The sequence below is a fragment of the Cebidichthys violaceus genome, unplaced genomic scaffold (assembly GCF_023349555.1).
Source record: "Cebidichthys violaceus isolate CVI_PGR_0920_01 unplaced genomic scaffold, fCebVio1.0.p SCAF_157, whole genome shotgun sequence".
NCBI classification, from domain to species: Eukaryota; Metazoa; Chordata; class Actinopteri; order Perciformes; family Stichaeidae; genus Cebidichthys; species Cebidichthys violaceus.
Genome location: NW_027176326.1, coordinates 50001 through 77500, shown reverse-complemented (window position 1 = coordinate 77500; position 27500 = coordinate 50001). Strand labels below are relative to the sequence as shown.

General features: G+C 41.3%; 4 protein-coding genes across 6 annotated transcripts in view; 3 read left to right on the top strand and 1 right to left on the bottom strand.

Annotated features, from left to right (window-relative positions):
• Positions 1-1527, bottom strand: part of ndnl2 (necdin-like 2) — a 3173-nt gene extending 1646 nt beyond the window's left edge. The window contains exons 1-6 of one of the 2 annotated variants that reach the window (XM_068710494.1): positions 1354-1527; positions 1093-1156; positions 534-653; positions 335-398; positions 129-208; positions 1-41 (exon numbers count right to left, since the gene is read on the bottom strand). The exon at positions 1-41 is cut by the window's left edge and continues 54 nt beyond it. In XM_068710494.1, the coding sequence (XP_068566595.1) occupies positions 1-41; positions 129-208; positions 335-398; positions 534-653; positions 1093-1143 (356 nt within the window). In that variant the 5' untranslated portion in view covers positions 1144-1156; positions 1354-1527. The remainder of the gene's footprint in view (positions 42-128; positions 209-334; positions 399-533; positions 654-1092; positions 1157-1353) is intronic. The other variant, XM_068710496.1, reaches the window with a different exon arrangement.
• An 844-nt stretch (positions 1528-2371) lies between these two features.
• Positions 2372-14681, top strand: si:dkey-150i13.2 (mitochondrial carnitine/acylcarnitine carrier protein). The gene is made up of 9 exons (XM_068710493.1): positions 2372-2745; positions 6759-6851; positions 7204-7331; positions 12203-12293; positions 12800-12917; positions 13399-13471; positions 13596-13705; positions 13871-13992; positions 14120-14681. The coding sequence occupies exons 1-9, from the start codon at positions 2644-2646 to the stop codon at positions 14180-14182; spliced, it is 900 nt and encodes a 299-aa protein (XP_068566594.1). The 5' UTR covers positions 2372-2643; the 3' UTR covers positions 14183-14681.
• Positions 14682-16310: 1629 nt separating this feature from the next.
• On the top strand, positions 16311-20851 carry tafazzin (tafazzin, phospholipid-lysophospholipid transacylase). Of its 2 annotated transcripts, XM_068710485.1 has the most exons (11): positions 16311-16375; positions 17170-17397; positions 17636-17764; positions 17837-17882; positions 17962-18047; positions 18119-18199; positions 18828-18869; positions 18993-19055; positions 19176-19228; positions 19313-19390; positions 19928-20851. In XM_068710485.1, exons 2-11 carry the CDS (start codon positions 17289-17291, stop codon positions 20027-20029), a joined length of 789 nt encoding a protein of 262 aa, XP_068566586.1. In that variant the 5' UTR covers positions 16311-16375; positions 17170-17288; the 3' UTR covers positions 20030-20851. The 2 variants fall into 2 exon arrangements, with proteins under 2 accessions (XP_068566586.1, XP_068566588.1); XM_068710487.1 differs by lacking the exon at positions 16311-16375 and having other exon boundaries at positions 17285-17369.
• A 2677-nt stretch (positions 20852-23528) lies between these two features.
• atp6ap1a (ATPase H+ transporting accessory protein 1a) overlaps positions 23529-27500 on the top strand; it is a 7821-nt gene continuing 3849 nt past the window's right edge. Inside the window, exons 1-7 of the mRNA XM_068710484.1 lie at positions 23529-23666; positions 24538-24664; positions 24861-24935; positions 25325-25518; positions 26460-26500; positions 26815-26900; positions 27486-27500. The exon at positions 27486-27500 is cut by the window's right edge and continues 135 nt beyond it. Of these exons, the coding sequence (XP_068566585.1) occupies positions 23536-23666; positions 24538-24664; positions 24861-24935; positions 25325-25518; positions 26460-26500; positions 26815-26900; positions 27486-27500 (669 nt within the window). The 5' untranslated portion in view covers positions 23529-23535. The remainder of the gene's footprint in view (positions 23667-24537; positions 24665-24860; positions 24936-25324; positions 25519-26459; positions 26501-26814; positions 26901-27485) is intronic.

Here is a 27500-nt window from a genome sequence, read left to right as displayed (position 1 = left end):
TGATTCTTGGCGTCGATTTCAATCATTTTGAGGCCGAAGACCTGTTTGAACCCGTGGAGGAGGAGCAACATGGTGACACTGACTTGTTTCTCTAATCATGATTCCAGCGTTGCTGCTGATCCTCTCACCTGGTCAAAGGTGCGCGACACTCTCTTCATGATCTCAGGGTAAATGGTTCTGTACTCCTTCACCACGTGTTTCACCAGATCTGAAAACACACATTGTACTCTCTATCTGATATTCAAGGAGCCTTTAGCATCACAACCGTTGGTCTTAGATCCGACTGAGAGACGGCTGATGAACCTGTGAATGTTGTGAACTCATGAGGCTGTACCTGCTCGCCGCACCGGAATCTTCTTTTGGTCCTTCACCAAGAAGTACTGCACCACCTCAGCTGTCTACAACACGGCAAAGAAAGGAGTGTGAACAATCCACCAACAAAGGAGAGAAAATGTGCTTTTGTAACTATCTGAAATGTGTGTGTGTGTGTGTGTGTGTGTGTGTGTGTGTGTGTGTGTGTGTGTGTCTCTTACCTTTTGGTCGACCTGTGCAGGTGTGAGCTTCTCCATCCCTCGTTGGACCTGGGACGTACTCGGCTGGGTGAAGGTTGAGTCCTCATTTTCCTCCTGAGCCACTGAGGCGCCCGACGACCTCTTCAAAACAAAAGAACACAACGTCACGGTGTGGTAGCCCACAACACCACTGTGTGTGTGTGTGTGTGTGTGTGTGTGTGTGTGTGTGTGTGTGTGTGTGTGTGTGTGTATATATATATATATATATATATGTATATTACTCATATGGCAGAGGGCTACAGCTTGTCCAGTGTGACTACTTCCTGTTTTACTTTGTTGAACATGACGGTTAATAAAATATCGTTGGCAGCTTGAAGCTGTCACCATGAGGAACATAGTTTGTATTTGTTTACAGTATGTGAATGTAAACGTCATCAGCTGACAGGAAGTAAATATGGACCCAAGACGTATGTATATATATATATATATATATATATATATATATATATATATATATATATATATATATATATATATATATATATATATCATAACTAAGAACGTGTTCGTGTACACTCACCTTGCTCTGGGAGGAGCTCTGTGTGTTGGACAGCCTCTTTCTCTGCGACATGGCGGCACGCTGCCTGACACACATAACAACATGTAACCACGGTGAGTGAGGCTTTAACAAACAACAACAACAACAACAACAACAACAACAACAACAACAACAGTGTAGCGCGGCCAGAGGACCCGGACGTGACGTGAGGCTAAAGTAACGCTAGCTAACCTGAGCGCTAAGTAGTTGTTTAACAACAAATACTATCGGACTCTGACTCACGTTTGAACGCTCACGTCTTGGTCTCCTCGGGCTGCAGCAGAGCAGAGGACCCGACTACTGGACAGTCGGATCACTCAAACTCTTCATTCGCTTTGTTTAAATGCAAAAAGTCCTCCGCTGTTCCCGTACAAACGGTCCCGCTGCTGCGCTGCTCGCGCGCTTGTTGATGACGCAGAATGGGGGCGCCGGATTCTTTTTGTTTTTTTGTTGTGCTTTATTGAAACTAGTTACAAAACACAGTACAGAAATATACTGATAAACAGGGCGTGAAGAAGTATTCAGATATTTTATTTAAGTAAAAGTACGGATACCACACTGTGAAAATACTGCAATACAAGTAACAGTCCAGTATTCAAATATTACTAACGTAAAAGTTTTATCAGCTAAATATAACAAATATGTTGTTACTATTATATATGATGTTTCTGGATTACTGGAAGGAATACTTCGTCCTTCAGTTTATTACTAACATAGTAGAGGAGTGGAGTACAAAGTACATCATTTAACTCTGAGATGTAGTACAGTAAAAAGTACAATATAGGCTTTAAAAATAGCATACAATGGAAATACTCAAGTAGAATGCACTGGTACTTGCCCTTTAGTTGAGTAAATGTACTTAGTTACTTCCACCATTGAGTGCAGGCAGTGGTAGAAGAAGTACTCACATCTTCTGATTAAGTCATGAAGAGTCACATTAAAATGAAATACTCTGTATCTGTAAGTAAAAACACTAAATAGTATATTATATTACTGGAATAAACTAATATCGTGTATTAATAATCATAATCAGCAAATTATTACTAATGTTGTCATATGAATGTCGTGGAGTAAAAGCGCAATATTGGTTTCCAATATGTGGAGTATGAGTATAAAGTAGCATAAAATGGAAAAACTTGAGTAAAGTAAAAGTACCTCAATATTGTACCTAAGTACAATACTTGTAAGTGTACTTGTATCACCGCCAGATGTCGCTGTTTGGATGTTCCAGTCGGTATTTAGTGCCGTTGTCTTTAGAGAGTAGAGTAAACATTTGTTGTGTATAAATACACACAGATTAGTGTACAGTTTATAGGTATAAGTACTCCTTGTTTACAGTAAAACTATCTCTCGGTCAGCTCTCCGCTCTGAGGGCGAAGTCCGCAAAGTCAACGTGGCGACAGACAGACAGACAGAGAGACAGTCAGAGAGACAGAGACAGACAGACAGACAGACAGAGAGACAGGCAGACAGGTCGGTGTGAAGCGGACCGCGGTCCCGCTGTGTGCTTCTTGTGGCCATGCGGAGGTGAGGATGGGGGACGAGGGAAGAGTTTCTCCGCTCAAGAACTTCGTGGCCGGAGGGGTCGCCGGAGCGTGTCTGCTGCTGGCGGGACACCCGCTGGACACCATCAAGGTGACTCACTGTGCATATAATATACTGTATAATACTAGTATACACGTGTATCTATATATATATATATATATATGTATATATATATATATATATATATATATATATACATATATATATACATATATATATACATACATATATACATACATACATACATACATACATACATACATACATACATATATATATATGTATATACTGTATAAGGGGACTTCACTAACATGGTTCAGACATCATGTAGTTTCGGTTTCTTGTAGAGATTCACGGAGGGAAAAGTCAGGTGATCCGATGAAGGTGTTCAGGAGATTATCGATAAATCAGCTTATAATGTCACCAAAGGTCCGCGAGACAGCTCCTAGAGATAAAGGAGGAGGTTGAAGAGTGTGTGTGTGTGTGTGTGTGTGTGTGTGTGTGTGTGTGTGTGTGTGTGTGTGTGTGTGTGTGTGGTAGTGATGGTGTTAGATCAGGCTATTTATAAAGGAGAAGTTACTATTAAACTATTACACTTTATTTTACTACCATCGATTAGAGTTAAGATTAAGTATCAGAAAGAGGTGATGTGGTTCAAATGTGGTTATTATATGCAGATACAGAACATATATATATACATATATATATATATATATATATATATATATATATATATATATATATATATATATATGTATATATATATATAACAACACAATAAAAAAATGAATTAAAAACAGTTACAAGGATCTTTAAAAACAACAACATAACAAAGCATTACATTCTTCAAGGGGGATGTATAGTCTGTAGTTTGAGGGCAGTTTGTAGTTCTAATTAAAAAGGTGACACATTTATGACAGATTGTCATAAATACCTGTAATATTCTCCCAGAGCTCAAACTCTTCGATTTGTGTGTTTTTTCCGACAAACAATGAAAAATCTAAGATATTCAAGAGTTTCCTGCTTGTAATCTGGTTGCTGGTTTAACTTAAGGATGCTGACAGACACCAGTACAATAACTGTTATTGTTATATTATTATGTTCACATTGTATTTGAATCTACTGATTACTCTTACCGATTCATCATTTATACTATAGTTATGAAATGTCAGAAAATAGTGAAACCTTCCCATCACAATTTCCTGGATTCCAAAAGTGACGTCTTAAAATTGTCTCGAAGACAAAACTCTTCAGTTTCCAATCATGTTAAAAAAGATAAAAGCAGCAGATCTTCACATTTAAGACGCTGGAACTAGATAATGTTTATAATTTCTGTTGAAAGAAATTCATCAAATTGCGTTGGATTCACAAAAAACAGCTGCTGATTAATATTATATTCATATGATCGACTGATCAATGATTTCACTTATTTTCCCAGCTCTGATGATAAGTGAGGACTGACAGATTCTTGCATCATTTGAGATTCAAAGTCTGTAAGTTCATTCAAAATGTTGAAGTTGTCTTTAAACAATATTCACCTCATCACGACTGAGACCAGCTCACGACAGAAAAGCTTCATATGTTCAGAGCGGTGAAGTGAGGAGAAAACATTTCAGTTGAGGGGTTTTTATGACATTTCTATTTATAGCATAACTGTCCATGTCATTCCTCGAATACTATCTGTTGTGTGGTTCCCTCAGGAGGCCGACACAAGGGTCTCTGGTAGGAAACACCATCGGTCCTTCTACACAGACTCTTAGGAATAAAGAGCTCTGACCGGTTTCCTGTTTGCGTTCACATCCCGGAGAGCGGCGAGTTTGCTAAGTTTGCTAAGTTTGCTACAAGCATTTTGTTTAGTAATATAAGAATAAATAAACCCCTCTGTTACACGTCACAATCATATAAACACAAGCAAAATGGAAGATTTGAATTGACTTCTTCGGCTCAGTGGGTGTGTTTTGTGCTACCGGTTTAGCCTTTGTGCTATCGTTACTGGGTTAGCATTTGTGCCACTGGTTTAGTCTTTGGTTAGCATTTGTGCCACTGGTTTAGTCTTTGGTTAGCATTTGTGCTACTGGTTTAGTCTTTGTGCTATCGTTACTGGGTTAGCCTTTATCCAAACATTACTGGTTTATCCTTTTTGCTACTAGTTTATCCTTTTTGCTACTGGGTTAGCCTTTGTGCTAACCTGACTATGTTAGCCTTTGTGCTATTGGGTTAGCCTTTATCCTGACATTACTGGTTTATCCTTTGTCCTCCTGGATTAGCCTTTTGATAACGTTACTGGTTTATCATTTGTGATTCTGGGTTTATTGTTAATGGTTTATTGCCAAGTACGTTTTCCACATACACTGAATTTGGCTTGATGATTGATGCGTGACAATAAACACAGTGCAAAAGTATACGACATAAAAAAACAATAAGATATGTGAAACAAACATAGACATTAAGAGTATGTTAAACCAAGCCTGTTATTAAAGTGTTCAGTGTATATGTAAGTGAGGAGTTGAGTGGGGATGTGTAAGTGTTTGTGATTGTTGTGGAGATGTTAGAGTCAGCAGCTCTCACTGGTTCTTTGTGTTCTGGTGAACGAGTTCACTTAACTAACATGACTTTACTGTTGGTTCATTTGTCCGTGTTTTCTTCCATTTTTTGGTTAAGAGCTGTTTGTGTTGTCTGTTGCTAACAGCATTCGACTCATCACTGAACACTTACATCAGTCAAGGTTCCTCTGGTGCTGGGAGAGCAGCCACCCTGATATAGGAGCTAAAGATGTCCCTCAAAACAGTGTTCTAAGAGCTAAGATTGTTTCTCATTCTTACGGTAAAGACACAACAAAAATGGGGGTTCTTGAAACTATGAAAAAGTGGCTCTGGTACAAAAACTCATTAAGGGTTAAGAACCCTTTTCATTCAATGAACCCTTTTTGGATAAAAGAGGCCCGGCCCTTTAGGGTCCTACATCTAGATGAAGCCCTTGGAATATGAAAGTGTTTTTGTTAGAAACTCTGGGTGGGTTCTAGATAAAACCCCTGGGAATATGAAAGGGTTCATGGTAGAAACGAAACCCCCTGGTTGGGTTCTAGCTGAAACCCTTGAAATATAAAAGTGTTCTCGTTAGAACCCCCTGGGTGGGTTCTAGATTAAACCCCTTGGAATAATAACCTGCTCCTGGGTAGAACCCCCTGGGTGGGTTCTAGATGAAACCCTTAGAATACAAAGCTGCTCTCGTTAGAAACCCCTGGGTGGGTTCTAGATTAAACCTCTGGGAATATAAAAGGGTTCTTGGTAGAACCCCCAGGGTTGGTTCTAGGTGAAACCTCTAGTAATATAAAATGGTTCTTAGTATAACCCCCTGTATGGGTTCTAGATTAAAAAAAAAACTTGGAATAGAAAAATGTTCTTGGTAAAACCCCCTGGAAGCACCTTAAGAAGATGGAAAAGTTCTGGATAGAACCTCCACAGAAGGTTCTGGGTTGAACCATTACACCAAAGAAGGGTTCGCTGTAGAACCTTTCATAGAGGGTTCTATGTGGGCCCTTTCCCAGATGGTTCTCGGTACCCTTTTTTCTCATTTTTGAGAAAGAACTTTAAAATGTGAAATGGTTTCTTCATCTTGTCCTCATAGGAAAAACATTTACGTTGGGTTCTATGTAGAACCCTCTGAAAGGTTCTACCAGGAACAAAAAAAGTTTCTCATCATCCACTGTGTGTAACCGACCTCAGTCTGATGTCACTTCTCACATTACGTGCATTACATCGTGACCTTCTGTGACGCTAATAATTGTGTATTTTATGTTTATTATGTTTATGTTTAGTGTGAGTCATTCAGGTGATTGTGAGCTTGTTGACTCTCACTGTTAACTGTCAGACACTCACAACACCCTGTTTATTCGTTATCAGCGGGTGTTTCTCTTATCTCATGTCTCAACAATCCTCCCCTCAGAACACATGGCCAGAGATGTGTGTGTGTGTGTGTGTGTGTGTGTGTGTGTGTGTGTGTGTGTGTGTGTGTGTGTGTGTGTGTGTGTGTGAGTGTGTGAGTGTGTGTGTGTGTGTGTGTGTGTGTGTAGCTGACCTTTCTAATTAAATTCTGTTCTCCAGGTGAGGCTACAGACGCAGCCCAAAGTCTCCTGTGCTCAGTATGTGATCTACACAGGAGCGTATGACTGCTTCCGCAAGACCGTATCCAAAGAGGTGAACACACACGCACACACACACACACACACACACACACACACACACACACACACTACTTATTAAAGTGTGTTAGTTAAGTCCTGAAAATCTGCAAAACAAAATCTGAATAAATACACAATTGTCACTTTAATAACATACTTGTCTTAACATACAATTATTTGTTTGTTTATCTACCTCATCGCTGCACACACATCTCATGTACTCATGTTCTCAGGTTTTTTATGTGCAAATTGAAAACATCCATAAAAAAAACAAGAAAGTCTTGCCGTACATTAGCTTTAGATGATTAATGTGTGTGTGTGTGTGTGTGTGTGTGTGTGTGTGTGTGTGTGTGTGTGTGTGTGTCCAGGGTATCCTCGGCCTCTATAAAGGTATGGGGGCTCCCCTGGCGGGCGTGGCTCCTATGATGGCCATCAGTTTCTTTGGGTTCGGCCTGGGTAAACAGCTCCAGCAGACGGACCCTGACAAACCCCTAACGTAAGTAAAGCCACACACACACACACACACACACACACACACACACACACACACACACAGTTGTTTGAGTGTTTCTTTTACAGTGTGTTTGTAATACCTAGAATACGAGCTCTATATATAACCATTCCTCCGTCGCCCTCCCCTCTGCTACCATTCGTCTATGGGAGGCAACACCCCCCCCCACCTCCACAACCCTTTCCTCATGTTACCCTGACACCCCACACACACACACACACACACACACACACACACACACACACACCCTGTCATCAGCTGCTTTTATTTCGACCCCGTCTGTGTTCTCTATGTATGTATGTGGCAATGACACACGTGCTGGAGATGTAATGCTGCGTTCACACTACGTTCGACTGAAAAGTCATTTTTTAATGGAAGCCTCCTGAGGTCGTGTCACATGGTATAAAGAGGTTGATCTGGTCTGAGGTCGTGTCACATGGTATACAGAGGTTGATCTGGTATAAAGAGGTTGATCTGGTCTGAGGTCGTGTCACATGGTATACAGAGGTTGATCTGGTCTGAGGTCGTGTCACATGGTATACAGAGGTTGATCTGGTCTGAGGTCGTGTCACATGGTATACAGAGGTTGATCTGGTCTGAGGTCGTGTCACATGGTATACAGAGGTTGATCTGGTCTCGTTCACTTTTTTTTAAGTGCTCCAATGCTGCAAAGCGTCAACCAATCATGTGTTTTTGTTTCACCCTGTTACATTCCATCTAAAAATTGAGCAACACAGAAGGGTTTCTAGTTCTTGTATTTAACAATGCCTCCTCCTCCTCCTCCTCCTCCTCCTCCTACCTGGCATCGCTCCATGCGCATATGTCTTCTGTTAAGTTCTAGAGGATAAACACGTTGAAAGTTGTTTTTCCATCAGCTGTTCACTCCCTCCACTGGCCTTTAGAGAAAGTATTCCAACAGATACACAGAGATGTAAAAGACAATGCTCAAGGCCACAGACCGCTAGCGTCAAATTCTTAGTCGACAGATCTGTACAACTGAGTTTCTCCAGAAAGAATCACACGAAAAGTAATTTAAAGGTTTCTTGGAAATAATTCTATGGGGTTTTTTTTAGCTTGTTTAACAAGGGATGGCATTAGCCCACATAGAAATAGACTAGGAATAGAGCAGACATTGATCTGTTTTCCGTGGTCCTCTGACTAGTACAAAAGAAAATGATGAAGTGAGCGGACGCAGCTCCGGAGAGGGACGGCTGGCTAGTTAGCTTGGTAGGCTAACGTCAGCTTGTCCTTTATGGGAGCTTGCCACCAGCCAGCTGTTTTCTGTTCCCAGTGTAGCTGACTGTACATCCACATGGCAGAATAAGCAAGCTAATTAAATAGCTATCTGTTCGCTAGTTAGCTCGTGTTAGCTTTCTAATTCCACCATGCTTTAATGCTACACTGGTCACAGCAATGTTCTTTGTGGATGAAGCTCTAGTTGTTGAATGTTACTCATTAACTCTGGCTCTCTGCGCTTCGTAACGTTTCTACTCCGCTGTTTTAGTGAGGTCGGAATTTAGCCGCCTACAACAGTCGCAATGGCGACGGTACACATAAAAATGGCCGCCGATCTGACCGTCCTGCTTCACTTATTTGAATGGTAAATGTCCGTTCTGTTAGCATGTTAGCATGCTGACGTTTAGCATTTAGTTCAAAGAACAGCCTCACTGTGAATTTCATAGTGATTTCTTGAAGGTGGCGTCTTTTAAAGCTGCTCGAATCAATCATTTTCATCCAAGCAGTGATGATTCATAACGTGAAAGGGCGCGGCTATCTCCTGGTTCTTTAGTTCAGCTTCAGCTCTCGTTTCTTTTCTCTTCATCTCTAATCACATTCATCTCTAACCACATTAAACTTAGCTTTATTAAATGTCAGGTCTCTATCAGGAAAAACATTTTTAATAAATGATTTTATTGTTAGGCACAAACTGGACATTTTGTTTTGAACTGAAACATGGTTAAACCAAGATAACAGTGCAGCTGTTCTTATTGAATCAACGCCTCACAACTTCAGTTTCATGAGTGAAACAAGAGCGCATAAGAGAGGAGGTGGAGTTGCTATTTTATTTAATGATTCTCTTCAATGCAAGCAGATGTCCTTTGGTCATTTTAACTCTTTTGAATATGTGGCTCTGAATTCCACTCAAGCTTTATTCCTAAACATTTACAGACCACCTAAATACTGTGCAACCTTCTTTGATGAGTTTACTGAACTGCTGTCTATAATCTGTATTGATTTTGACTGTGTTGTTATTGTTTTAATATCCATGTTGATAATCCCCAGGACAGAGGGTCTATAGAACTATGTGGTGTCCTTGAAAACTATGATCTGACTCAGCATGTGACAGGACCCACCCACAACAGAGGGCACACTCTGGACCTGATCGTCACCAAGGGTGTAAACACTTCCAAGGTTGCTGTGACTGATGTTGCACTCTCTTATCATTTCTGTGTTTTCTTTGAGAGTGCAATCTCCTTGCACACAAATGTCCAAACCGAGGTTGTGACAAAGCGTTACATCTCTGAGAACACCAGTGAACTGTTTATTCAGAAGTTCTCCTCCACACCAGCCCTCTCTTGCATCCCAGTCAATGAGCTTGTAGATAGCTTCAATTCTAAAGTTAAACATGTTATTGATGCCATTGCACCCACTAAAGTGAAGGTTGTCTCGGGGAAGCAAAGATCTCCTTGGAGAAATGCTACGCTGGTCAGAATAGAGAAAACAGAATGTTGGAAAGCTGAGCGCAGGTTCACTGTGACATCTATAAAGAGAGACTTCGCAATTATAATTTGGAACTTAGAAATGCAAGGCAGTCCTTCTTCTCTGACATCATAACCAAAAACAATAACAATACACGCACTTTATTTGCTACCGTCGACCGGCTAACAAACCCTCCAGTGTCAGTAGCTGCTGAGCTCCAGTCCTCCTGGGCATGCAATCAATTTGCCTCCTTTTTTACTGACAAAATTCAGAAGATTAGACAAGCAGTCAGTGCCTCCACACCAACCACAGGGTATGTGTTGTCTCCATCTCTGAATAACATCCATTCAAATATCATGACACAATTTCATTCAATCGACCTTAGAAGCCTAGAAGACATTATTCAACATCTGAAGTCATCCTCCTGCTGCTTGGATATTCTACCAACACACTTTTTCAAAAATATTTCGAGCTGCTTGACCACTGATCTGTTTCAGATTGTAAACACATCCCTTCTCTCAGGTGTCTTCCCACAAGCCCTAAAAACTGCAGTTATGAAACCACTCCTAAAGAAGGCTAATTTAGACTCCGCAACAATGAAAAATTATAGGCCAATATCAAACCTCCCATTTTTAAGTAAAATAATTGAAAAAGCGGTTTTTCAATAACTGAAGAACTTCTTGGCTGTAAATAACAGTTTTGATGTCTTCCAGTCAGGCTTTCGACAGCACCACAGTACTGAAACTGCTCTTGTTCAGGTTTTCAACGACATCCACTTAAACACAGACAATGGCAGAATTTCAGTCTTAGTATTACTAGATCTCAGTGCTGCATTCGACACGGTCGACCATGACATACTACTAGAAAGACTAAACATCTGGGTGGGACTCTCTGGCACAGCACTCAACTGGTTTGAATCCTACTTGAAGGACAGAGAATACTTTGTGTCTGTAGATAATTACACATCAGAGCTGACTAAAGGACATGTGGTGTTCCCCAAGGTTCAATACTGGGGCCTCTTCTGTTCAACATCTACATGCTTCCACTAGCTCAGATTATGGAAAACAACAAAGTGTGTTATCATAATTATGCAGACGACACACAAATCTACATAACTATATCACCAGGGGACTATAATCCCATACAGGGACTGCTAAATGCATTGAACAAATCAACAACTGGATGTGCCAGAATTTTCTTCAATTAAACAAAGATAAAACAGAAGTCATTGTTTTTGGTACCAAGGATGAACGATTGAAAGTCAGCGCTCAGCTTCAATCACTGATGTTAAAAACCACAAACAAAGCCAGAAACCTAGGTGTAGTTATGGATTCAGACCTCAACCTGAACAGCCACATCAAGACAATCACAAAATCAGCCTCCTATCACCTGAAGAACATATCAAGGATTAGAGGATTTATGTCTCAACAGGATTTGGAAAAAGCAAAGCTTGTCCATACATTTATCTTCAGTAGACTGGACAACTGTAACGGTGTGTTCACAGGTCTCTGTAAAAAGTCAACCAGAACGCTGCAGCTCGAGTCCTCACTAAGACCAAGAAAGTGGATCACATCACTCCAGTTCTGAGGTCTTCACTGGCTTCCTGTCCAACAAAGAATTGACTTTAAAATCCTGTTGTTGGTTTATAAAGCACTGAATGGTTTAGGGCCAAAATACATCTCTGATCTGCTGCTACCTTATGAACCATCCCGACCCCCTCAGGTGGTCTGGGACCGGTCTACTTTCTGTTCCCAGAGTCAGAACTAAACATGGAGAAGCAGCGTTCGGTTCTTCTGCTCCACATATCTGGAACAAAGTCCCAGAAAGCTGCAGGTCTGCAGAGACCCTCAGCTCCTTTAGATCCAGACTGAAGACTTCTCTGTTTGCTGCCTTTGATTGAACCACATTCAAGATATTAATCAAGTTCTGCATTTTACTACTGTATTTTATTTCTTAAACTGCACTGCAACTATTATTCTGTTTTTAGCTTTTTAGTGTTTTAATGACTGTTTTTAATGTTTCAATGAATGTTCTTAATTGTTTTTAAATCTTTTCTTTTGCATTATGTTTTGATGCTTTTAATGGTTTTATGTGAAGCACTTTGAATCGCCTTGTTGTTGAAATGTGCTATACAAATAAACTTGCCTTGCCTTCAGGCACACTCAGATATTCCTGTCCGGCTGTCTGGCGGGCGTCTTCACCACCGTGATTGTGGCTCCAGGAGAGAGGATCAAATGTTTACTGCAGGTTTGGTCTCCACGCTGATTATTTTACCCATTAAGTCCGTTTTTTTCTTCTTCTTAGTGGAAATAGTGACGTCGTCATATTTACCCAGAGCCCAAAGTGACGCCTCCACTATGTCTGTTTTGCCAATAATAAATTATAGTTAAGATAATTAAAAGCAGCGAGTCCTCATATTTGGGAAGCTGGAACCTTGAATTCTTTGGCATAAAAAATGACAAATGAATAGCTTGAAAAATCTTAATTTGTATAGCAACTAGTACCAACCTGTCAAATTGCTGTGGTGGAATAAAAAGTACAATATTTATATAGTAAACTATATTATAAGTGGCATGAAAGTACCTCAGAAGTGTACTTAAGTACAGCACTTGAGAGTAAATGTACTTTCCCCTCTGGAGATGTGAGCGTAGCAGTCAGGAGCTGGAGTCTCGTCCTTTCTTGATACTATATATATATATATATATATTTTAATTAAACATGAATGAAAGTATTGAGATGTGTGTGTTTTCCAGGTGCAGGCGAGCCGAGGAGAGTCGAGGTATGCGGGTCCAGTGGACTGTGCGGTCCGGCTCTATAAGGAGCAGGGGATCCGCAGTGTGTACAAAGGGACTGTGCTGACTCTCATCAGAGGTAAACGTCTCTCTGTGTGTGTGTGTGTGTGTGTGTGTGTGTGTGTGTGTGTGTGTGGACTCAGATCTTTTACTTAAGTTAAAGTAGTACTACCACGGTGTACAAATGTACTGCATTGTTGTAATTGTAATTGAAATAGATGTAGATGACGTGTAGTAGAAACATAAAGTAGCATAACATGGACTCAGTAAACTCAGTGAATGTCCTCAGTTGGTACCTGTAACTGTGTAACGTCCAGAGAATAATCATAATAATCCAAAGGGCAGCATGGATTATTACCACCTCACACATCTCTCTCTCTGTCTCTCTCTCTCTCTCTCTCTGTCTCTCTCTCTCTCTCTCTCTCTCTGTCTCTCTCTCTCTGTCTCTCTCTCTCTCTCTCTCTCTCTGTCTCTCTCTCTCTCTCTCTCTCTCTCTCTCTGTCTCTCTCTCTCTCTCTCTCTCTCTCTCTCTCTCTCTCTCTCTCTCTCTCTCTCTTTAGACGTGCCTTCTAACGGTCTGTACTTCCTGACGTACGAATGCCTCAAAAACTTCCTGACCCCTGAGGGTCAAAGGTGAGTAACCATGAAGCTTATCTGAAGCACTCAGAGTGTCTCTTTGTGTCCCGTGAACCTCACCTTTGATTTTTAATGTGCGTGTGTGTGTGTGTGTGTGTGTGTGTGTGTCTTCGTGCGTTAGCGTTTCTCAGCTCAGCACTCCCAAGATCCTCCTGGCTGGCGGCATCGCGGGGATATTAAACTGGACGATCGCTCTTCCTCCCGACGTCCTCAAATCCAACTTCCAGACCGGTGAGAGTCAACGTGAAGCTCAGCGTCAGGAAAAGAGACACGCCTCTTTATTCAAGTATTGTACTTCACTACAATTTTGAGGAATGTGCCTTATAGTAGCTGTAACTTTGTGTGTGTGTGTGTGTGTGTGTGTGTGTGTGTGTGTGTGTGTGTGTGTGTGTGTAGCTGCAGAAGGGAAGTACAGAGGTTTGGTCGACGTCTTGAGAACGCTGCTCCGAGAAGAAGGACCTAAAGCTCTCTATAAGGGATTCAATGCGGTCTTTCTCCGAGCCTTCCCTGCCAACGCGGTACATCTTTACTTACTACATTATACTAATATATATATATATATATATTACTTGTATTTCTACTCCTTTACTTCCTGATAGCAAACAGCGTCACCTGTAACACCTGATCCCTTTGTTCCTCCCTCAGGCCTGTTTTTTGGGGTTTGAGGTGGCACTAAAGGGACTGAACACGCTCGCACCCAGCTGGTGAAATAACTCACAAGTGTTATGACGAGTCCGTGACTGGCCACCAGTCAGGACCAGTCAGGACCAGTCAGGACCAGTCAGGACCAGTCAGGACCAGTCTGGAAACCATGAGACACATTTTAGGGTGCTAAGTGCTGAAATGTGATGAATTGTTGTATTCTTAAATGTGATTTTACATTTAATTGGATAAATTAATTCTCCTTTGTAACGAAGAGTTTACACTCACTGTTTGTGAGTAACGTCACAACGTAAACGCACACTTATGAATGTATGATTTTGAGATGTCGCGTAATTATGAATACATGTGTGTTTTTGGGTGGAGGGGATCTGAGCCGTTTCTCACTTTTACTTGTGATGTTTGTAAAGTGTCATGTAATGAATCTAGTACTATTCAGTGGAGAATGGGTTTAATATGGGTTTAAACTACGAGCTATGCCAAAGATTATGAATTAATGTATTCTAAAGTGTCTGATTAAAGGGTTTAAATAAAGTTTTGAATCTGCCATTTCTGCCCGTGTTTAGTGTCGTGAGGACTCATCACTTGTTTGGTAATTTGAACCACTAAAGCACAATAAGAAGAATCTATCAGGGTTTCATTGCATCACATTTTGAGTTATTGACATTGTGTCATGAAACTAGTTTTAATAACTCACTATTTCAGGCGTCGTTTCTCTTACAAGCTGCACGTTCCTCAAACATTAACAAAGTGTATTTCAGTATCGGGACACTGGTTGGTTAAGACAGATGTGTGTGTGTGTGTGTGTGTGTGTGTGTGTGTGTGTGTGTGTGTGTGTGTGTGTGTGTGTGTGTGTGTGTGTGTGTGTGTGTCTGCTGCCCCCTAGTGGGCCAAAGCAGCCCTGATTTAAAGCACCCATCGCCATGCTGTGAACCCTGACTCCAGATCTCTTCCAGGCTGCAGGTGTGGAAGCAGTGAAAGCTCACAGATCTCTGTTGATCAGAGCATTTACATCGAGATCATTGAGCACACATGTGTCGAGGAGAAAGACCGCAGTTGTGCGAAAAAGAAAAAAAAAGATAAACTTTAAGAGTTTAAGTTGCTAAACTGTCAACCATTTTGAGAAGTTAACAATCAAATGTTGTGGTATTTATATATTGCTCTTACAGAAACAGATTTAGTGTGTCCCAATACATTGTACTTCAAATGCAGTATGTCTAAAGTACCGGGATGTTCTGGGTATTTTTGCATTATGCAAGGCAGCATGCTGCTCCAGCTATTCTGACCCACAATCCTCTGCACAGCAGATATATGAGCAAGAGGGTCAACGTTCAACCTGCAATGTCATGACGACAGTTGAAGGCACAGTGCATGCAACGGTGAGCGCTCTGTAAGGGTGTACTCAACGTAAAGAGAAGAAGTGTGCGATCTGGAACGCAGCTGTGGTGTTATTCCTTAAACTCTGGTAACCTGTAAACCGGTGACCTGCTGGACTCGTTCTGTGAAGAACAGGACAACAGCTGCACTGTTGTTAGTTTGTACAGCAGGACGTGAGGCTGGACATGTTTACTGATGACACTATAATCTGTAAAGAATCAGTTAAAATACAAACTGAAAAGATTTTTGTTCCATAACAGCGATGAAGCTTTTATAGCCACAGGTCATCAACACCACCTGTCCTGTGTGCCTTTAGACTGGATGTGATGTAACACTGCTTACTCAATAAAAGCAGGTATTCTTTCAGCTCCTACTACATTATTTAGGGTAACAAATTATTTGATATGCTAATAAATGTACCAAAAAATAATAAAAAAAATATAAATATGTTTTCATATTTTTAAATTTTTCTATTTTATTTAAAGTGTATTTTAAAATATATTCATACATTTTTAAATATGTATGTATTTAGTTTTGTTACTTACCACTTAACCACATAAGATTGCGGACCACATTTTACTGCGCATGCGTCGTGTCATGACGACCTCAACACGGAAACCGGCTCGTGAACTACATTTAAAACTATAAAATGGAACAAACATTATTTAAGAAGCTGTAATCTCTGAAGACCAAGTGAAAAAGCACACCGGTGCTCACTGCAAGCAGCGAATCTTCAACATTATTACGTTAAAACAGGCTTCTTCCCTGAAAGAAACCACAATACCCACAACTCTGTGCGGTGACTTTCACTTCCGGGGTCGGTGAGTCGACCACCAGCTGCCTGTTTAGCAGGATAGAGGAGAGGTAAATATTTGATCTTGTGATGATTTCTGTATTTCCCAAGTTATTAAAGTCTCTAGACATGTTAGAGAAGACGACACGCTACATTATATGTATATTTAAGAGCGAAACAATACGTGTTTATGTTATTAAAACATCACAATTGTGTGTCAGTCATGAATGAAAAATGATGATAGCAGGTTAACGTCAGCTAGCCTGCAGGCTAACGTCAGCTAGCCTGCAGGCTAACGTCAGCTAGCCTGCAGGCTAACGTCAGCTAGCTTCCAGGCTAACGTCAGCTAGCCTGCAGGCTAACGACAGCTAGCCTGCAGGCTAACGACAGCTAGCCGCTGAACATATCGTTACCCCTGAAGAAGATTGTGACCTTAGCTCGCAGTCCTCCACCGACTTTGAGATACTTGTACTTTACTCGAGTATTTCCATGTTCTGCTACTCTGTACTTTTACTCCACTACATCTCAGAGGTACATATTGTACTTTTTACCTCTTTATAACTTTCGTTACTTTGCAGATTCAGATTAATAATACACAATATAACCAAAGAGAAAACATGATGCTGTATTATTATGGATTAAGATAAACCTTTATTTAATATTTCTACACTGTGGTACTTCTACTTGAGTACAAGATCTGAGTACTTCTTCCACAATAAGTCATTTTAGAAAACATAGTACTGTTTATGTAATGAGCATCTAGCACAGAAAATTAAGATTTTTTTATTTTTATAGACTTTATAAATAAAGCTCTTTCCAGAAACATTTGAAGGAATTAAACCGTTTTTTTTGTTTTTTTTCACAGACAGTAAACTAAGCATCGCGCCCCTTGGACCCGGACCCTCAGCTCTGGCTGACCCTCGTTGTGTTTGTGTTGGTTCCAGGTTCATGTGTGTGTGGATGTAGTGTCTGTGGAGCGCTGTGATGCCCCTGGAGGTCAGATGGCCGTTCCCACAATGCCCTGCTTTGGCGTGGAGGATCTCCAGCTCACTGATCATGGGGATGGTGGGCTCCTATTCCTACTTCTGGACCAGTACGTTCAACCACGTGTCTCTGTTGATGTTTGTGATGAACTGAAGGAGGAGGTGTTCCTTTACTTTAACTACTTGAACTACGTCTAGCTGACAACACTCGTTTACATCTGTCAGTTTTTCAATGCAGAACGTTTACTTGTAGTGGAGTATTTTCCCAGTGTTGTATAAGTAGTTTTACTTCAGTAAAAGATCTGAATACTTCTTCCGCACACGTTTTCTCTCCCTCCCAATCTTCAGAGTACATGAACTGCTTGACGGTCCACAACCACGAGGTTCTGTTGGACCTGATAGACCGGCGGCCCTCGGACACGCCCCTCATCACTCTGTCCAATCACCAGTCTTGTATGGATGACCCGCACATCTGGGGTAAGAAACGGACGCACATTGTGAAACCACGCGTCAGAGGACACAGTGACAGTAATCCCGTGTTTGTGACAGGTGTGCTGAAGTTCAGACAGTTGTGGACCTTCAACAAGATGCGCTGGTGAGTTTTTATAATTTCAACACCTCGTTCGTTTTGCTTTTAAGTTCCCGGCTGACGATGTTTCTCTGTAACCGCGCAGGACTCCGGCAGCGTCGGACATCTGTTTCACAAAAGAGCTGCACTCCAGATTCTTCAGCCGTGGAAAGTGCGTTCCGGTCTGCAGAGGTGAGTCTCTGTTTGTGTTATTAACCCCGGACCTTTATCTCACGCCTCACGTTATGACGTGTTCTCTGCAGGCGACGGCGTTTACCAGAAAGGGATGGATTTCATCCTGGAGAAAATGAACAGAGGAGACTGGGTGCACATTTTTCCTGAAGGTATTCCAACCTTCCTCCTCACATTTCACTCTACTTGTTGTCGTGTCTTCTTTCTCTGTGGCTGTTTGATTTAGTGTTGTGGAAATAACACAGTCTGTTTATAAGAAGTGGACGTAGTCGTCATGACGTCAGCCATCAGTGTGTGGACTGATGTTATGAAGCCTCAAGTTTGGTGATTCGCCCGTCGCCATCTTGGCTTTTTGCAACCAGTGAACAGGAAGTGACCATATCTGGACTGAGGAGGAGTGACGTAGAGACGCCGTATACGTCTCTGGTAGAGGCCTGTCAATCAGCGTGTAGCCCCGCCCCTAAATCATCCCCTGCTTTATGGTCTGTTTGACTCTAAATGGAGCATAATGTACTAAATGAACATCATGCTGTATTGAAGAAGACTGTAAACTAGAGATTGAGACCATAAACTCATGTTTACAATGTTTACTGAGGGAATAAATCAAGAGAGAAGTAGAGTCATTTTAGACTAGACTTCTATACAACCAGAGGAGTCGCCCCCTGGTGGACACTAGAGAGAATGCAGCTCTAACACATGAAGCTCTGACTTCACTTTAAAGAACCGGAGGTTGCCTCCTGAGATGATTAACACTTCCTCTCTCCTTTTTTTATTTAACAGGCAAAGTCAACATGACTGAAGAATACATCCGGTTGAAGTGGGGTGAGTACAGTGCATGAGTTTGACTGTTTGTACAGAGTGATGTTCAGCATCAGAGCTTTGTGAAGATGAACGTAGAGCGTTGGTACTGATCGTGGTTCAGATCATTTCCTGTTTGTGTTCCAGGCGTTGGTCGGCTCATAGCGGAGTGCTCCCTTAATCCCATCATCCTGCCGCTCTGGCATGTGGGTGAGTACGGCGACATCGCCACATGTTGCTGCTGATTCATCGCTTTGTTAGAGATGGAGTCCGCTCCACACAGGGGGAGAGAGAATGAAAACGTAGTGGCGTGTTCTGCTTCTGTCTCAGGGTTGAATGACGTTCTGCCAAATGTGACGCCCTACATTCCTCGGACCGGCAAGGTGGGAACGCCGACGTCAGACTCCAGCAGTGTTTCAATGAAATGTTTGTTGCTGCTCTGAACCCGGGTGTTTCTCTTCTTCCAGAGAATCACCGTCCTGGTGGGGAAGCCGTTCAGCTTGAAAGAGCTCGTGGAATCCCTCCGAGCCGAGAACAAGAGCCAGGTGAGACGGGTGTGGATCACACTGCAGGTGTCGCTGTGTTTCATGTAATGTGTTTCATACACATGTATCTCGAGGCTGAGAAAGATTTGCAGCAAAACATTCAATTTTGTCGCCAGAAACATCGTCGTCACGCTGACTTTTCAGCTGTTTGTGATAATCGATTCATCGTTAAAGTTTCTCAAATGTTTTTAGTCTTTTGTGATAATAAACGTAATATCTTTTGGGTTTTGATCTGGTTTTTTTCCTACTGTTTGCTTATGTTCTGTAGACCAAATGATTAATCGGTTGTGGATTAATCGATGATGAAAATGAAAAAATACCCGATTGGTTGATTTGTCGAGAAAATCTAGTAAAATATTGGAGAAAATGTCTTTTAAAGTGGCTCGTTTTGTCCGACCAACAATCCAAAACCCAACGATATTCAAATGCATCTCAAAGAAAATCAGCAAATCCTCTCATTTCAGGAGCTGGAACTAAACTGTGTGTCTTTGCTTTTGGAAAAAGAAGAACATCTTTTCTTTACTTTTTTCCCTTCAGTTGGAAATGAGGAAGACCTTGACCGACTTCATCCAGGAGGAGTTTCGGAGCCTGAAAGTCCAGGCCGAGGCCCTCCACGGACAAGTCCAGACCACGTCCTGAGTCCTGAGTCCTGAGTCCTGAGTCCTGAGTCCTGGGACCTGGGTCCTGGTTGCTGCACTCCTCACAGCCAACAAAACCGAGGATCCTTTACCCTAAACCGAGGGTAAAACCTCTAAAACCGGATGTCCACACACACACACACACACACACACACACTCTCTGGAACGTTTGTGGGATCACTATCGGTGAGCGTCCATTACTGCTGATGAAACGTATGTTCAGCCGACAGATTGATGGACGATTACTTGAATTCATACCGATCGATGCTGCCTGACCTGGAAGCAGCCAGCTGGTCCTTGAAGATCTCGATGGTTTGCGGGGCGTGAAGCACACCTGCCGGTTGTTTTATCATTCATAGATGTGGACGATTCCAGCCAGCGGTGCCAATGCAGGAAGTAGTTTGTCCTTTCTGGACTGTTCATGCAGCCGACCGGAGTCACCGATCTGCACTTCATGTTTGGACATTTTTATTACTAGCTGTGATCTTTCCCTCACCCTTGAAGTTGCCGTCTCAAAGATCTCCGTTCGGTTCTCTTTGGCGCCACCTGTGTCGATTAGCGGTAATTGCAGCTGTGTCGTTGGATCTCACTTCCTTTAAGCAAGATCGGTTTGATACGACGGCAAACACTCGTTGAGCAGCTACTTTTATCACAAATACAGCAAAAGAGAAGCGTCTGTTGACATTGCAGCCAAATAAACTCAGGTGGTTTTTGATAAAGAAATGTGTCAATAAGCAGCAACAGTCGTCTGACTTCATGCTGCACACGGTAATATTTAAAAAAAACATTAAAAAAAATGACTCCTCGACGCATTTTTGACAAACGGTCTTTGTCCACGCTGTTTCCTTTGGTTGTTTCACAATAAAAGCCACCCTGTGTGTCGCCAGTGGAACACTTTGAATATGAATCAGCAGCAGGAGCTGCTGTGATAGAACTAGCAGTGACTTAAACCAGCGGCTGTAGAGTCGATGAGATGAAAGTACAAACGGTGACGCTGCTGCTGCGTCGCTTCAGGACGGGAAACCCAGGGCGGGAATGGTGGACTCTGCCACCAACAATACGCCTCATGAGGGAAACAAACTCTGGTTTGTTCTTAAGTGGCTGGTACGAGTGATTTAGGAGAATTTGCCAAATTAACAATTTTTTTTTCTCTCTTAGATACGGACACAATATATATATATATATATATATATATATATATATATATATATATATATATATATATATATATATATATATATATATATATATATATATATATATATATGTTTATTATACATATTTTTTATTTTTTCATTACTTTGAACTAATTTTGAGTTTGAAAACCGTATATAAATTACACTTAATTATTTTGACATTATCCTGTTTGAATTGTAGGCTTATGAACAAGTCTAAACGTGTTCATATATATATATATATATATATATATATATATATATATATATATTTTATACTAATTAAGATTATTTACAATTATGAAGCTAGGAGCGTTTGAATGTGGCTCACAAAAACAAAGTAATAGAAAGTTAAGATAGAAACACGACACGGTTGGTGCAGAAATAACATTTAAAAACGGAGGATTTCATGAAACGGTAATGATGTCGTCCGGTGTTCAGGTTGCATCAACCTGTTTGAGGAGAACGTCGCACCATAAAATACTCAATATCAGTATTTAAGGTGCTCCTCTGTGCATGAACACATGGAGGGATTCATGATTAATGATGTGATGAAGGGAACCAGCGCTGTGCTGGTCAACGTTCATCAGAAGCAGCATGCAGAGAGAGTGATGGTTGTTTCACCATCGTCTGTCACCGTGTTCCCTCACCGTGTTCCCTCACCGTGTTCCCTCACCGTGTTCCCTCACCGTGTTCCCTCACCGTGTTCCCGCTCCGTGTTCCCTCTCCGTGTTCCCTCTCCGTGTTCCCTCTCCGTGTTCCCTCTCCGTGTTCCCTCACCGTGTTCCCTCACCGTGTTCCCTCTCCGTGTTCCCTCTCCGTGTTCCCTCACCGTGTTCCCTCTCCGTGTTCCCTCTCCGTGTTCCCTCACCGTGTTCCCTCTCCGTGTTCCCTCACCGTGTTCCCTCTCCGTGTTCCCTCTCCGTGATCAGACGACGTCTTTTCTTTTCTCCACATGAAGCATTGAACCTTTGGATCGCTGCCGTCACAGATGTACATATCCTCTGTAATCACAGGCTTTTATAGCGGAGATGATTTCTGAATGTTCCGGCCTTAATGTGATTCTCTCTCCTACTGTATGTGAACGCCAATAAATACTCAACTTTTATACATTTTAATTGTGTATTGTGAAACGTAACACGTCCCAATCCCATTATAGTTAGTGAAGTAGAAGTCTAGAGTATCATTAAATGGAAATACTATGTGAAGTCAAAGTACCACCAAGTTGTCCTTGCATCAAGTACAGTACCTGCGTAATAGCTGTTGAATAAATGTAATTGTAGTATAAAGTACAACATTTCCCTCTTGAGTTGTTGTGGAGTAGAAGTATGAAGTAGCATAAAATGAAAAGTACAAGTACCTCAAAGTTATAGCCTACAGTAGTACAGTGTGTACTTGGTTACTTAATACCATTGGAAGAAGTACTCAGATCTCTTTCGTAAAAATAGCAATACTGCATTTAAAATATCACTGAAGTAAAAGTACATTCACATTAGCATGAACAAATACTTAAAGTACTCGTGGTAAGAAACGTCAGAATAATGTATATAATATTAATGTGTTCATCACTTTAATGTTGCAGCTAATGCTGGTTAGCTTAGCTTAGTTTATATATATATATATATACATATATATATATATATATATACATATATATATATATATATATATACATATATATATGTATATATATATACATATATATATATATATATACATATATATATATATATATATATATATATATATATATATATATATATACATATATATATATATATATATATATATACATATGTATATATATATATTTTATTAATGTGAATCTGTAAAGTAACTAAATGTAGTGAAGTAGAAAGTACAATATTTGCTTTAAGTAATTGTAAGCATCACTAATGAGTATTAATGATCTATTTAATAATAATAATAATCTAAAGTTATTAATATTGTCATATAAATATCGTGGAGTAAAAAGTACAATGTTGGTTACCAACATGTAGTGAATTATTTGTATAAAGTAGCATGAAATGGGCATTTTAATAATCTAATAAATACTAATAATCTGAATTTATAAAGTAAAAAATACAATATTGGTATATTATTATTATTATTATTATATATGTATAAAGTAGAATAAAATGTACCTCAAATTGTACAGTACTTGTGTATTAAATTGAAATGTACTTCATAAAGTACTACCTCGTACTGCGTGTATTGCAGTATTTGATGCTGCAGTGAAATCGAGTGCAGAGGAGCGTCTCCTCCACGTCACGGTTACGTCACGTCACGTGACTTCGCCCGACGTCACCTGCTGTCAAAGGAGATTCTAAAGATGGCGACCACAGGGACGCTTCACCTCCGCAGCGTCTCCGCGCGGTTCACCGCTTTTCTCGCCTTGTTGAACGCGTTGAACTCGGCGTATTGCGACGAGCAGGTGCCGCTCATTCTGTGGACGAGCGCAGGGTGAGTCACGGTGGAGTTATGGCGTCCTGTCGTCTCTCAGGAGCGGTTCAAACCGCCTCCGCCTTTTTAAGCTAACGTTAACGGTTAGCCGAGCGTCAGTCGGTGTAAGTTAGCTTCTGGAATACCAGTCGAAAGCTGCCTCCGCTGGGGTGCATGTCTGTGGTTTTATTTACATTTAAATGAAGGAAGCGTAACACGATCATTCCCCGGTAATCCTCACCTGACGAGCCGTTGTGTTGTGTTGTTGTGTTGTTGTGTGGTTGTGTCGGGTGGATGAGCAGTTTGGTTGGTGAAGTATTGTGTTACAGTGAGTTCATTCATTTAATCACAACCAAATGTTCTCCACTTAAAGACTCGATGAGACCGTTATTGATGTCCAACAGGGGAATTCAGCAGCATAAGGACGTAAATACAATATAAAGAATGAATGAAATAAAAAGAATAAATAAAATAAAAATAATAAATAAAATGAATGAATAAAATAAAAAGAATAAATAAAATAAAAATCTAAAAGTGTACTTTTTACTGTACTACATCTCAGAGGTACATATTGTACAAAAACAAGGTTTTAACATTTGTATGAGGATCTAAAATATTAGAAAGAATTATAACTAATAATAATTATCCATTTTTGGTTTCACAAAATGGAATGAGGGGAGATTTCATTTCCAGTTGCCGTCCTTGGAAAAGGAGGCGCAATTTAGATCATGTCTAAAATAATAATAGTATAATATAAAACAGTAGTATGGATAACGATTCTTACACGTTAGCGTAAATAGTATTAGTATAAATGCTGCAGCACATGTTTACTTTTAAGGTATTTAAGGCTTGATGTTGTACATGTACACGATCTGAGTACTTCCTCCTCCAGGGTCTCCCGACCGAGTCCGTCTCCTCCTGCAGCCGGTCACATCGTTGGGCAGCAGCAGCTGAGCTCCTACCTGGAGACGGCTCTCAATGAAGGCCCGAGAAACGTGGTGCTGTTCCTGCAGGACAAGGTACACACACACACACACACACACACACACACACACACACACACACACACACACACACACACACACACACACACACACACTCACTCGTGATTTAGTTAGTTTGTTTTTTAGGGCGATGAGGTAATAAAATATGGTGACAGACATTTTTCTTTGCTTATTTTGTCTTTTTTGAGATTGTCTTTCCTCGTGTCCTCAGATGAGCATCGAGGACTTCACCATGTATGGAGGAGCTTTTGGGAACAAGCAGGACACGGCTTTCCCCAACCTGGAGGTGAGATGATGCTTCACGTGTTAAAGCTGCATTCTCTCTAGTGTCCACCAGGGGGCGACTCCTCTGGTTGTAGAGAAGTCTAGTCTAAAATGACTCTACTTCTCTCTTGATTTATTCCCTCAGTAAACATTGTAAACATGAGTTTATGGTCTCAATCTCTAGTTTACAGTCTTCTTCAATACAGCATGATGTTCATTTAGTACATTATGGAACATCTAGAGTCAAACAGACCAGAAACAAGTGTTAAAGTAAACAGAAGAGGAAGCAATAAATCAAAGTGAAACCTTCACTTACAAACACACAGACCAACTAAACGTGTGTTTGCTTCCTTTATAACATCTGTGTGGTCACATGTCACTGACAGATGTTTGGTCTCTCCTGTGCCTCAGGGCGCACTGATGTCCTCGTCCTCTCCTCTGGTGTTACCCGCCGTCTCCTGGCCCGCCTCCAACGCAGTGATTGGTCAGCTGCAGGACCAATTAGAAACCTCCCCTCTGTACATGGACCCTGAGACGCTGAGTCAGCTGAAGCTCAACGCGTCCTCGCCCGCCCTGCTGGTGTTCAGGCTGCCGTACGGCATCGGGTAGGTGCACCGACACCGGGGAGATAGACTGATGCAAGCAAAGCGGAGCCAGAGTTCACATGCACAAGTTCTGTACGGACAGTTTTAAAGTTCTACTGACGATGGTTCTCCTCCAGTATTCAGTAGAACATGTGTTTCTAGAACAAACCACGATGTCACTGTGCTGCTGCTCAGTGGATATCTAACCACTCCTCCGACTATCGCTGTGTAGTAGTTTCTCTCTCTGGCTGCTGCTGCTGCTGCTTCTTCTTCTTCTGTTTCTTCTTCTGTTTCTTCTTCTTCTGTTTCTTCTTCTTCTTCTTCTTCTGTTTCTTCTTCTTCTGCTTCTTCTGTTTCTTTTTCTGTTTCTTCTTCTTCTTCTTCTTCTGTTTCTTCTTCTGCTGCTGCTGCTGCTGCTGCTGCTTCTGCTTCTTCTTCTGCTGCTGCTTCTGCTTCTTCTTCTTCTGCTGCTGCTTCTTCTTCTTCTGCTGCTGCTTCTGCTTCTTCTTCTTCTGCTGCTGCTTCTTCTTCTTCTTCTGCTGCTTCTGCTTCTTCTTCTTCTGCTGCTGCTTCTTCTTCTTCTTCTGCTGCTTCTGCTTCTTCTTCTTCTGCTGCTGCTTCTGCTTCTTCTTCTTCTTCTTCTTCTGCTGCTGCTTCTTCTTCTGCTGCTGCTGCTGCTGCTTCTTCTTCTTCTGTTTCTTCTTCTGCTGCTGCTGCTGCTTCTGCTTCTTCTTCTTCTGCTGCTGCTTCTTCTTCTTCTTCTGCTGCTTCTGCTTCTTCTTCTTCTGCTGCTGCTTCTTCTTCTTCTTCTTCTGCTGCTTCTGCTTCTTCTTCTTCTGCTGCTGCTTCTGCTTCTTCTTCTTCTTCTTCTGCTGCTGCTGCTTCTTCTTCTGCTGCTGCTGCTGCTGCTGCTGCTTCTTCTTCTTCTTCATCACTGTCTCACTGTCTCGTCTCTCCTGCAGAGCTGATCTGATGTCTGCTAAAGAGATTCTCAGTGGAAACGGTGAGTGTTCATATCAGACCATTCAGAGATCAGTTATCAGGGTTCTCCTCCTTTAATCTGTCACTTGTCTGTATTTTAAAGATGTTTTATTGAAAGACGCTGAATGTAATGTGCAGCATGTGAATTATAAACATAATGGTGATGCATCATTATGAATATGAGATGTGAAACATATCAGTAATAATACATCGACCTATAATGAAAGGAAACTGTAAACGAAGTGAATGAATACACACAGGTGTGTACTTTGTTTGTGGTGTGAAGTTTTGTGGTGATTTTCTGGATTGTTTCAATGGATGAAGCTTGTTTTTCAGATGAGGTCATCGGTCAGGTGCTGAGCACCATGAGGACTCAGTCGGTCCCGTACACGGCCATCTACACGGCCCTGCAGCCCTCCAGGGTGAGTCCGTCCATCGACCTGAGGTTTTCATCTTTCTGACGGCCCTTGAACACATCACGAGTCAGTCAGGAAAAGAAGCCGAATCTAAGCTTAAAATCGTGATAGTTCACCACAAAAGATATTCTTCATGTTCTCGTGACAAGAAATCAGAGAAACTTTGACTGAACTTCAGGAAGTGAACGAGGAGAGGAGATGAGGAGAGAGGGGAGAGGAGGGGAGAGGAGAGGAGAGGAGATGAGGGGAGGGGAGAGAAGAGAGGAGAGTTCAATGAATATAGAACGTAAAACCTCCTCTTTTTCCTACATTGGTAACACTTGAAACATGTTGGATGTATAGATCATATTGTTTGCCAATTTTTGTAAAATAAATCAAAAAAATTCAGCTTTTCTTTTTAATGATTTCTATCATTCTAACTGTTGTTCTGCACTAAAGACATGTTCTAGTTCTCTCTACTTCTAGTCATGATGGTTCTGTTTCATAGAGTAAAATGTGACCGAAGCAAAAGAAAACTTGTGTCCATCGTGTCCATCCTGTCCATCGTGTGTGGATGCAGCAGATGAATTCATGCCTCGTGTGTCTCCTCAGGAGGCAGCGTCTCTC

Bases quoted from the DNA above. Each gene is read 5' to 3' on its own strand.
- si:dkey-150i13.2 (XM_068710493.1), top strand. From the start codon at position 2,644: ATGGGGGACGAGGGAAGAGTTTCTCCGCTCAAGAACTTCGTGGCCGGA. The intron at 7,332-12,202 runs GTAAGTAAAGCC...CCTTGCCTTCAG, and splicing joins GACCCTGACAAACCCCTAAC to GCACACTCAGATATTCCTGT. The intron at 13,706-13,870 runs GTGAGAGTCAAC...GTGTGTGTGTAG, and splicing joins CAAATCCAACTTCCAGACCG to CTGCAGAAGGGAAGTACAGA.
- tafazzin (XM_068710485.1), top strand. From the start codon at position 17,289: ATGCCCCTGGAGGTCAGATGGCCGTTCCCACAATGCCCTGCTTTGGCG. The intron at 17,398-17,635 runs GTACGTTCAACC...CCCAATCTTCAG, and splicing joins CTATTCCTACTTCTGGACCA to AGTACATGAACTGCTTGACG. The intron at 18,870-18,992 runs GTGAGTACAGTG...TTTGTGTTCCAG, and splicing joins ATACATCCGGTTGAAGTGGG to GCGTTGGTCGGCTCATAGCG.